At 47.1% G+C, this 12,059-nt stretch overlaps 1 protein-coding gene across 2 annotated transcripts in view; it reads left to right on the forward strand.

Moving 5' to 3' along the window:
* The first annotated feature begins 1,784 nt into the window (after positions 1-1,784).
* Positions 1,785-12,059, forward strand: part of PTPRN (protein tyrosine phosphatase receptor type N) — a 152,934-nt gene continuing 142,659 nt past the window's right edge. The window contains exon 1 of one of the 2 annotated variants that reach the window (XM_033946754.1): positions 1,785-1,905. In XM_033946754.1, the coding sequence (XP_033802645.1) occupies positions 1,821-1,905 (85 nt within the window). In that variant the 5' untranslated portion in view covers positions 1,785-1,820. The remainder of the gene's footprint in view (positions 1,906-12,059) is intronic. The other variant, XM_033946756.1, reaches the window with a different exon arrangement.

The raw sequence follows: 12,059 nt of genomic DNA on the forward strand, positions 1-12,059 counted from the left end.
TGTTAACCACCCCAGACTACAAGATTTTCAGAAAAGAAATAAAAACTATACTCTTCAAGAAATTCCTGAGACAGTCCTAACCTCTCTTACTCTTAACAACTCTAGAAATGACAATTGTTCTTCCATTGTAACCCCCATTTTTTTAATATCTTTTGTTACCCCCATTTTTATATCTTTTGTAATCCGTAATGGTAATGGCGGAATAGAAATCTCTAATGTAATGTAATATTTTTGGAAAGGGTGAACAAGTGATTCACATCTACCCTTTCCACTCCACTCAGTATTTTATAGACCTCTATTGTATCACCCCTGAGCCGTCTCTTCTCCAAGCTGAAGAGCCCCACCTGCTGTAGCCTTTTGTCATAGATAAGTCATCCCATCCCTTTTATCATGTTTGTCGCCCTTCTCTGTGTCTTTTATAATTCCACTATATCTTTCTTGAGATATGCTGACCAGAACTGTAACAGTATTTGAGGTGTGGCCGTACCATAGAGCGATACAAGGGCGTTATAACATTTTCATCTTTGTTTTACAGTGAATGAGCTGTTGGTATTTGCCAGTCAACAGGTGGGGGAAGACTAAGGAGGTTTTGAAAAAAATAGGTGGGACAAATACATGCATATGTTGTTAAGACTGAAACTGAGTATTGTCCATTCACCATCACTCTCTGTTTCCTACCCACCAGCCAGTTTTTAATCCACGTATTTCACCCTTGATTCCATGGCTCGCAATTTTTCGAAGTAGTCGTTCATACGGAACCTTGTTGAACGCCTTCTGAAAATGCAAATATACAATGTCAACCGGGTCAGCCTTGTCTATCCACCTGTTTACTCCCTCGAAGAAGTGCAGCAAGTTCGTCAAGCGAGATCTTCCTTTGCTGAAGCCGTGCTGGCTGGTCCTCGTCTGGCTGGGTTCTAGATGGTCTGCAGATGGTGGATAAGATGCTGAGGGAGGCTTGAGAAGACAATGTTCCAGTGGTCTAATCGTGGTATCACTAAAGCATTGTGAGGCTAACAATTTGAAAGTGATGAAGGGAGAGAAATTAAGCCCTAGACTCAGTATCTGCTGCCTCAGCACCAAGTGTAGCAGTGGAAAGTGAATGAGGGAGAACAGGAGGAAAGAGAGTGCTGACTAGATCAGGATCAGAGGACCAGGTTGATGGAAGGAGGATGTGAAAGTCAGAAGCTTAGAGGCAGGGCTGCAGCGAGCTCTGGGGGGGGGGGGGGGGGGGGATATGAGCTCTACTGGGCAGGTTTCCAGCTTGGAGGCATAAAAGTCAGAGAGTTCATTCGCATGAATGTTAAAATGCCTAAAAAAAGAGAATAATTGACAGGAGAACGGATTGAGACATTGAAAGCAACCCTGTCCTCCTTTCTCTGGAGCAGGGGTGTCAAAGTCCCTCCTTGAGGGCCACGATCCAGTCGGGTTTTCAGGATCTCCCCAATGAATATGCTTTCAATCCATATTCATGGAGGAAATCCTGAAAACACGACTGGAGGGACTTGGAGATCCCGGCGAGTCTAGAGCCATAAGGTAACACTAGCCTGGAGAAATAGATGGAAGAAAGACAGTGAGGCTCAGAAGAGGGGAGAGATGGGTCCCTGCCCCGCAGAGCTTACATTGCAAGCGTGGCCGGAACGCCAGGGGGCGTGGCTAAGGGAGCTGGAGTTTCGGCTCAGGGGCGGAGCCCGCCGCTGTCATTTCCATAGCGGGCGGAGTCTCTGCGTGGGCGGTGCCTGGGCGCTGCGCTCAGCCTCCGGCAGGGGGCAGGGAGCGGTCTGTCGCTCCATCGGTGCGAGCAGCGGAGCGGAGGCTGCAGGATGCGCTTGAAGCGGCTGCGGGCGGCGCTCGGGCTCGCTCTCCTCGTCCTCTCCTGGCAGGGGGGAGCCTCGACCCGGACACACGGTAAGACCTGGGCGGCCTCCGGGCTCGGCAGGAGAGGACGGGGTCGGCTTCGGAGCTGAAGGACGGGGCGCAAGAGATCAGGCAATGGGGAGCAGAGATTCGGGGGCATCGACTTTGCTCCATGGACTGGAAGAGAGACAGGGGGGGGGGATTTTAGGGCACCTCTGGCGACAGTGATTCTGGGGTGTGAATTTCAGGGGGTCTCTGGTTTTTGGGGTGGCTGTGATTCAGGGGGATGGATTTAAGGGCTTCTTTGGTTTTTGGGGTGGCTGTGATTCAGGGGGATGGATTTCAGGGCTTTTCTGGTTTATGGGGTGGCTGTGATTCAGGGGGATGGATTTAAGGGCTTCTCTGGTTTATGGGGTGGCTGTGATTCAGGGGGATGGATTTCAGGGCTTCTCTGGTTTATGGGGTGGCTGTGATTCAGGGGGATGGATTTAAGGGCTTCTCTGGTTTATGGGGTGGCTGTGATTCAGGGGAATGGATTTAAGGGCTTCTCTGGTTTATGGGGTGGCTGTGATTCAGGGGGATGGATTTAAGGGCCTCTTTGGTTTTTGGGGTGGCTGTGATTCAGGGGGATGGATTTCAAGGCTTCTCTGGTTTATGGGGTGGCTGTGATTCAGGGGGATGGATTTCAGGGCTTTTCTGGTTTATGGGGTGGCTGTGATTCAGGGGGATGGATTTAAGGGCTTCTTTGGTTTTTGGGGTGGCTGTGATTAAGGGGGATGGATTTCAGGGCTTCTCTGGTTTATGGGGTGGCTGTGATTCAGGGGGATGGATTTAAGGGCTTCTTTGGTTTTTGGGGTGGCTGTGATTAAGGGGGATGGATTTCAGGGCTTCTCTGGTTTATGGGGTGGCTGTGATTCAGGGGGATGGATTTAAGGGCTTCTTTGGTTTTTGGGGTGGCTGTGATTCAGGGGGATGGATTTCAGGGCTTTTCTGGTTTATGGGGTGGCTGTGATTCAGGGGGATGGATTTAAGGGCTTCTCTGGTTTATGGGGTGGCTGTGATTCAGGGGGATGGATTTCAGGGCTTCTCTGGTTTATGGGGTGGCTGTGATTCAGGGGGATGGATTTAAGGGCTTCTCTGGTTTATGGGGTGGCTGTGATTCAGGGGAATGGATTTAAGGGCTTCTCTGGTTTATGGGGTGGCTGTGATTCAGGGGGATGGATTTAAGGGCCTCTTTGGTTTTTGGGGTGGCTGTGATTCAGGGGGATGGATTTCAAGGCTTCTCTGGTTTATGGGGTGGCTGTGATTCAGGGGGATGGATTTCAGGGCTTTTCTGGTTTATGGGGTGGCTGTGATTCAGGGGGATGGATTTAAGGGCTTCTTTGGTTTTTGGGGTGGCTGTGATTAAGGGGGATGGATTTCAGGGCTTCTCTGGTTTATGGGGTGGCTGTGATTCAGGGGGATGGATTTAAGGGCTTCTTTGGTTTTTGGGGTGGCTGTGATTCAGGGGGATGGATTTCAGGGCTTCTCTGGTTTATGGGGTGGCTGTGATTCAGGGGGATGGATTTCAGGGCTTTTCTGGTTTATGGGGTGGCTGTGATTCAGGGGGATGGATTTAAGGGCTTCTCTGGTTTATGGGGTGGCTGTGATTCAGGGGGATGGATTTCAGGGCTTCTCTGGTTTATGGGGTGGCTGTGATTCAGGGGGATGGATTTCAGGGCTTCTCTGGTTTATGGGGTGGCTGTGATTCAGGGGGATGGATTTAAGGGCTTCTCTGGTTTATGGGGTGGCTGTGATTCAGGGGGATGGATTTAAGGGCTTCTTTGGTTTTTGGGGTGGCTGTGATTCAGGGGGATGGATTTCAGGGCTTCTCTGGTTTATGGGGTGGCTGTGATTCAGGGGGATGGATTTAAGGGCTTCTCTGGTTTATGGGGTGGCTGTGATTCAGGGGGATGGATTTAAGGGCTTCTTTGGTTTTTGGGGTGGCTGTGATTCAGGGGGATGGATTTAAGGGCTTCTCTGGTTTATGGGGTGGCTGTGATTCAGGGGGATGGATTTAAGGGCTTCTTTGGTTTTTGGGGTGGCTGTGATTCAGGGGGATGGATTTCAAGGCTTCTCTGGTTTATGGGGTGGCTGTTATTCAGGGGGATGGATTTCAGGGCTTTTCTGGTTTATGGGGTGGCTGTGATTCAGGGGGATGGATTTAAGGGCTTCTTTGGTTTTTGGGGTGGCTGTGATTAAGGGGGATGGATTTCAGGGCTTCTCTGGTTTATGGGGTGGCTGTGATTCAGTAGGTTGGATTTCAGGGCTTTTCTGGTTTTTGGGGTGGCTGTGATTCAGGGGGATGGATTTTAGGAATACTCAGGTTTGTGGGGTGGCTGTTATTCAGGGGAATGGATTTTAGGGCACCTCTGGTTTATGGGGTGGCTGTGATTCAGGAGGATGGATTTTAGGGATACTCAGGTTTATGGGGTGGCTGTGATTCAAGGAGATGGGTTTCAGGGCTTCTCTGGTTTATGGGGTGGCTGTGATTCAGGGGGATGGATTTTAGGAATACTCAGGTTTGTGGGGTGGCTGTTATTCAGGGGAATGGATTTTAGGGCACCTCTGGTTTATGGGGTGGCTGTGATTCAGGAGGATGGATTTTAGGGATACTCAGGTTTATGGGGTGGCTGTGATTCAAGGAGATGGGTTTCAGGGCTTCTCTGGTTTATGGGGTGGCTGTGATTCAGGGGGATGAATATCAGTGCATCTCTTGAGTGTGGGGTGCAGTGATTCTGGGGTGTGAATTTCATGGTATCTCTGGGGTGGCCGTGATTCAGGGTGATGAATATCAGGGCTTCTCCGATTTATTGGGTGGCTGTGAATCATGGGGATGAATTTCAGACAGCGATTCTGGGGTGTGAATTTTAGGATGTCTCTATTGAGATGTCTCTATGGAGTGGCTGTGAATCAGGGGGATGGATTTTAGGGCGTCTCTTGTCTTTTGGATGCAGTGATTCTGGGGTGTGAATTTCAGGGTGTCTCTATGGAGTGGCTGTGATTCAAGGGGATGGATTTCAGGGTGTCTCTTGTATCTGGGGTGCAGTGATTCTGTGGTGTGAATTTTATGGTATCTCTATGGGGTGCCTGTGATTCAGGGGGATGGATTTTAGGGCATCTCATTTCTGTGGGGTACAGTGATTCTGGGGTGTGATTTTCAGAATGTCTCTATTGGGTGGCTGTGATTCAGTGGAATGAATTTCAGGTCTCTGGTTTATGGGGTTGCTGTGTTTCAGAGAGATGAATTTCAGGGTGTCTCTTGTCTGTGGGGTGCAGAGAATATGGTGTGTGAATTTCATAGTGTTTCTATGGGGTGCAGTGATTCAGGGGTGTGAATTTAAGGATTTTTCTTGGGTGGCTGTGATTCAGGGGAATGAATTTCAGGGCTTCTCTGGTTTGTGGGGTAGCTGTGATTCAGGGGTATGAATTTCCGGGTGTCTCTTGTTTGTGGGGTGGTTGTGATTCAGGAGTGTGAATTTCATAATGTCTCTATGGGGTGGCTGTGATTCAGGGGGATAAATTTCAGGGCATCTCTTGTGTGTGTGGTGCAGTGATTCTGGGGTGTGGAGTTCATGGTATCTCTATGGGGTGGCTGTGATTCAGGCAGATGAATTTCAGGCAGTGATTCTGGGGTGTGAATTTCGGGATGTCTCTATTGGGCTGTCTCTATGGGGTTGTCTCTGGGTTAGTGATTCAGTGTGATGAATTTCAGGGCTTCTCTGGTATATGGGGTGGCAGTGATTCAGGGGGATGAATTTCAGGGCTACTCTGGTTTATGAGGTGCCTGTGATTCAGGGGGATGAATTTAAGGTGTCTCTTGTCTGTGGGGTGCAGTGATTCTGGGGTGTGAATTTCAGGGTGTCTTTTGTCTGTGGGGTGCAGTGATTTTGGTGTGTGAATTTCAGGTTATCTCTATGGGGTGGCTGTGATTCAGGGGGATGGATTTTAGGGCTTCTATGGTTTATGGGATGGTTATGATTCAGGGGGATGAATTTCAGGGCGTATCTTGTCTGTTGGGTGCAGTGATTCTGTGGTGTAATTTTCAGGGTGTCTTTTGTCTGTGGGGTGCAGTGATTTTGGTGTGTGAATTTCAGGTTATCTCTGTGGGGTGGCTGTGATTCAGGGGGATGGATTTTAGGGCGTCTCATATATGTTGGGTGCAGTGATTGGTGTGAATTTCAGGGTTTCCATGGTTTATGGGGTGGTTGTGATTCAGGGGGATGAATTTCAGGGCGTCTCTTGTCTGTTGGGTGCAGTGATTCTGGGGTATAATTTCAGGGTGTCTTTGTCTGTGGGGTGCAGTGATTCTGGGGTGTGAATTTCAGGGCTTCTCTAGTTTATGAGGTGGCTGTGATTCAGGAGAATGGAAATTAGGGTTTCTATGGTTTATGGGGTGGTTGTGATTCAGGGGGATGAATTTCAGGCAGTGATTCTGGGGTGTGAATTTCAGGATGTCTCGATTGGGCTGTCTCTGGGTTAGTGATTCAGTGTGATGAATTTCAGGGCTTCTCTGGTATATGGAGTGGCTGTGATTCAGGGAAATGAATTTCAGGGCTACTCTGGTTTATGGGGTGCCTGTGATTCAGGGGGGATGAATTTAGGGTGTCTCTTGGCTGTGGGGTGCAGTGATTCTGGGATGTGAATTTCATGGTATTTCTGTGGGGTGGCTGTGATTTAGGGGAATGAATTTCAGGACTACTCTGGTTTATGGAGTAGCTGTGATTCAGGGGGATGAATTTCAGGGCATCTCTTGTGTGTTGGGTGCAGTGATTCTGGGGTATGAATTTCAGGGCTTCTCTGGTTTATGGGGTGGCTGTGATTCAGGAGAATGGATTTTAGGGTTTCTATGGTTTATGGGGTGTTTGTGATTCAGGGGGATGAATTTCAGGGCATCTCTTGTCTGTTGGGTGCAGTGATTCTGGGGTGTAATTTCAGGGTGTCTTTGTCTGTGGGGTGCAGTGTTTCTGGGGTGTAATTTCAGGGTGTCTTTGTCTGTGGGGTGCAGTGTTTCTGGGGTGTGAATTTCAGGGTGTGTCTATGGGGTGGCTGTGATTCAGGGGGATGAATTTCAGGGCATCTCTTGTCTGTTGGGTGCAGTGATTCTGGGGTGTCATTTCAGGGTGTCTTTGTCTGTGGGGTGCAGTGTTTCTGGGGTGTGAATTTCAGGGTGTGTCTATGGGGTGGCTGTGATTCAGGGGGATGAATTTCAGGGCTACTCTGGTTTATGAGGTGGCTGTGAGTCAGGGCGATAGATTTTAGGGCGTCTCTTATCTGTTGGGAGCAGTGATTCTTTGGTGTGAATTTCAGGGCTTCTCTGGTTTATGGGGTGGCTGTGATTCAGGGTGATAAATTTCAGGGCATCTCTTGTGTGTGTGGTGCAGTGATTCTGGGGTGTGAAGTTCATTGTATCTCTATGGGGTGGCTGTGATTCAGGGGGATGAATTTCAGGCAGTGATTCTGGGGTGTGAATTTCAGGATGTCTCTATTGGGCTGTTTCTATGGGGTTGTCTCTGGGTTAGTGATTCAGTGTGATGAATTTCAGGGCTTCTCTGGTATATGGGGTGAATGTGATTCAGGGGGATGAATTTCAGGGCTACTCTGGTTTATGGGGTGCCTGTGATTCAGGGAAATGAATTTCAGGGCTACTCTGATTTATGAGGTGGCTGTGATTCAGGGGGATAAATTTCAGGGCTACTCTGATTTATGGGGTGGCTGTGATTCAAGGGAATGAATTTCAGGACTACTCTGGTTTATGGGGTGGCTGTGATTCAGAGGGATGAATTTCAGGGCATCTCTTGTGTGTTGGGTGCTGTGATTCTGGGGTGTGAATTTCAGGGTGTCTTTTGTTTGTGGGGTGCAGTGATTTTGGTGTGTGAATTTCAGGTTATCTCTATGGGGTGGCTGTGATTCAGGGGGATGGATTTTAGGGCGTCTCATATATGTTGGGTGCAGTGATTGTTTGGTGTTAATTTCAGGGCTTCTCTGGTTTATGGGGTAGCTATGATTCAGGAGAATGGAAATTAGGGTTTCTATGGTTTATGGGGTGGTTGTGATTCAGGGGGATGAATTTCAGGGCGTCTCTTGTGTGTAGGGTGCAGTGATTCTGGAGTGTGAATTTCATGGTATCTCTATGAGGTGGCTGTGATTCAGGGGGATGAATTTCAGGCAGTGATTCTGGGGTGTGAATTTCAGGATGTCTCGATTGGGCTGTCTCTGGGTTAGTGATTCAGTGTGATGAATTTCAGGGCTTCTCTGGTATATGGGGTGGCTGTGATTCAGGGAAATGAATTTCAGGGCTACTCTGGTTTATGGGGTGCCTGTGATTCAGGGGGGATGAATTTAGGGTGTCTCTTGTCTGTGGGGTGCAGTGATTCTGGGATGTGAATTTCATGGTATTTCTGTGGGGTGGCTGTGATTTAGGGGAATGAATTTCAGGACTACTCTGGTTTATGGGGTGGTTGTGATTCAGGGGGATGAATTTCAGGGCATCTCTTGTGTGTTGGGTGCAGTGATTCTGGGGTATGAATTTCAGGGCTTCTCTGGTTTATGGGGTGGCTGTGATTCAGGAGAATGGATTTTAGGGTTTCTATGGTTTATGGGGTGTTTGTGATTCAGGGGGATGAATTTCAGGGCATCTCTTGTCTGTTGGGTGCAGTGATTCTGGGGTGTCATTTCAAGGTGTCTTTGACTGTGGGGTGCAGTGTTTCTGGGGTGTGAATTTCAGGGTGTGTCTATGGGGTGGCTGTGATTCAGGGGGATGAATTTCAGGGCTACTCTGGTTTATGAGGTGGCTGTGAGTCAGGGCGATAGATTTTAGGGCGTCTCTTATCTGTTGGGAGCAGTGATTCTTTGGTGTGAATTTCAGGGCTTCTCTGGTTTATGGGGTGGCTGTGATTCAGGGCAATAAATTTCAGGGCATCTCTTGTGTGTGTGGTGCAGTGATTCTGGGGTGTGAAGTTCATTGTATCTCTATGGGGTGGCTGTGATTCAGGGGGATGAATTTCAGGCAGTGATTCTGGATTGTGAATTTCAGGATGTCTCTATTGGGCTGTTTCTATGGGGTTGTCTCTGGGTTAGTGATTCAGTGTGATGAATTTCAGGGCTTCTCTGGTATATGGGGTGAATGTGATTCAGGGGGATGAATTTCAGGGCTACTCTGGTTTATGGGGTGCCTGTGATTCAGGGAATGAATTTCAGGGCTACTCTGATTTATGGGGTGGCTGTGATTCAGGGGGATAAATTTCAGGGCTACTCTGGTTTATGGGGTGTCTGTGATTCAGGGGGATGAATTTCAGGGCATCTCTTGTGTGTTGGGTGCTGTGATTCTGGGGTGTGAATTTCAGGGTGTCTTTTGCCTGTGGGGTGCAGTGATTTTGGGGTGTGAATTTCATGGTATTTCTGTTGGGTGGCTGTGATTCAAGGGAATGAATTTCAGGACTACTCTGGTTTATGGGGTGGCTGTGATTCAGGGGGATGAATTTCAGGGCATCTCTTGTGTGTTGGGTGCTGTGATTCTGGGGTGTGAATTTCAGGGTGTCTTTTGTCTGTGGGGTGCAGTGATTTTGGTGTATGAATTTCAGGTTATCTCTATGGGGTGGCTGTGATTCAGGGGGATGGATTTTAGGGCTTCTATGGTTTATGGGGTGGTTATGATTCAGGGGGATGAATTTCAGGGCTTATCTTGTCTGTTGGGTGCAGTGATTCTGTGGTGTAATTTTCAGGGTGTCTTTTGTCTGTGGGGTGCAGTGATTTTGGTGTGTGAATTTCAGGTTATCTCTATGGGGTGGCTGTGATTCAGGGGGATGGATTTTAGGGCGTCTCATATATGTTGGGTGCAGTGATTGTTTGGTGTTAATTTCAGGGCTTCTCTGGTTTATGGGGTAGCTATGATTCAGGAGAATTAAAATTAGGGTTTCTATGGTTTATGGGGTGGTTGTGATTCAGGGGGATGAATTTCAGGGCGTCTCTTGTCTGTTGGGTGCAGTGATTCTGGGGTGTAATTTCAGGTTGTCTTTGTCTGTGGGGTGCAGTGCTTCTGGGGTGTGAATTTCAGGGTGTGTCTATGGGGTGGCTGTGATTTAGGGGGATGAATTTCAGGGTTACTCTGGTTTATGAGGTGGCTGTGAGTCAGGGTGATAGATTTTAGGGCGTCTCTTATCTGTTGGGTGCAGTGATTCTTTGGTGTGAATTTCAGGGCTTCTCTGGTTTATGGGGTGGCTGTGATTCAGGGGGATGAATTTCAGGGCATCTCTTGTGTGTTGGGTGCTGTGATTCTGGGGTGTGAATTTCAGGGTGTCTTTAGTCTGTGGGGTGCAGTGATTCTGGGGTGTGAATTTCAGGGTGTCTATAGGGTGATTGTGATTCAGGGGGCTGAATTTCAAGGCGTCTCTTGTTTATGGAGTGCAGTCATTCTGGGGTGTGAATTTCATGGTATATGTATGCGTGTATGTCTATGCGGTGGTTGTGATTCAGGGGTATGAATTTCAGGGCTTCTCTGGTTTATGGGGTGATTGTGATTCAGGGGAATGAATTTTTGGGCCCTGGTTTATAGGGTGCCTGTGAATCAAGGATATGAATTTCAAGGAATCTCTTGTCTGTGGGGGGTACAGTTATTCTGGGGTGTGAATTTTAGGGTGTCTCTTAGGTTTGCTGTGATTCAGGGGTATTAATTTCAGGGTATCTCGATATGAAGTTGCAGAGTAACACTTTTATAAGCAATAGGAGGAAATATTTTTTCACTCAGAATAGTTAAGCTTTAGAATGTGTTGCCAGATAATGTGTTGAGAGTGGTTAATGTAACTGGTTTTAAAAAAGGTTTGGATAAGTTCCTGGAGGAAAAGTACATCGTCTGCTGTTGAGTTGTACATGGGGGATGCCACTGCTTGCCCTGGATTGGTGGCATGGAATGCTGCTACTATTTGGGTTTTTACTATAGAAGAAAGCCTTAAGATATCTCTTTTTTCATTGAAATCTTTGAGCCATAAACAAATATTGTAGGATAAACCGTTTGTTCGGTAGTTATTGCTAACAATGGGATAAACATTTGAATGTTGAGATTGAAGGAACGCTACATAAATTTCAGAGAGGCAGCTTATATTTAACAGGCCCTGAGGAAGACCTATTTGGGGTTGAAACGCCATAAACAAAGGGTGTTGTGAGCTTTTGATGGTGAAAGGATCCACCGATTCCTAAGATAAGTGTTGCCTTTCAGTTAGTATTAGAAGGTTTTTTTGTCACATGATTCACAAAAATTTAAAAAAAAGAAAATGCAAAAGTTTTTAAAAGTAATATTTATGGATGTTATTATATAAAAGATAAGTTGAAGAATTAAAAATAAAGATATAATAGGGAATGGATAGGTGGTGGAGGACATAAATGATTATAAAGATATGCCAGACGGTGTGAATTTCAGGGTGTCTCTTGTGTGTGGGGTGCAGTGATTCTGGGGTGTGAAGTTCATGGTATCTCTATGGGGTGGCAGATATATATATCCTAAGAGGTTCCAAGGACTGACGTCTTTATAGTTATGATATGCCCACGATAGGTTTAATTGCTCTAAGAGGAAATAGGAAGAAACGGTTAGGACTCTTCAGCTTGGAAAAGAGACGGCTGAGGGGAGATAGGATTGAAGTCTACAAAATCCCGAGTGGAGTAGAACGGGTACAAGTGGATCGATTTTTCACTCCGTCAAAAATGACAAAGACTAGGAGACACTTGATGAAGTTACAGGGAAATACTTTTAAAACCAATAGGAGGAAATTTTTTTCACTCATAGAATAGTTAAGCTCTGGAATGCGTTGTCAGAGGTTGTGGTAAGAACGGATAGTGAAGCTGATTTTAAGAAAGGTTTGGACATATTCTTGGAGGAAAAGTCCACAGTCTGTAATTGAGAAAGACATGGGGAAGCCACCCTGGATTGGTAGCATGGAATATTTCTACACCTTAGGTTTTGGCCAGGTACTAGTGACTTGGATTGGCCACCGTGAGAACGGACTACTGCGATTGATGGACCATTGGTCTGAACCAGTAAGGCTATTCTTGTGTTCTTATGTTCTTAGATGTATGGTAGAAATTGGGGGGCGCTAGTGACCATCAACTAGAATGGACGCATGGTGATTGAACTCCAGTGCTAAAATATATATAACCCAAGAAAACATCAATTT

The sequence above is a fragment of the Geotrypetes seraphini genome, chromosome 5 (assembly GCF_902459505.1).
Source record: "Geotrypetes seraphini chromosome 5, aGeoSer1.1, whole genome shotgun sequence".
NCBI classification, from domain to species: Eukaryota; Metazoa; Chordata; class Amphibia; order Gymnophiona; family Dermophiidae; genus Geotrypetes; species Geotrypetes seraphini.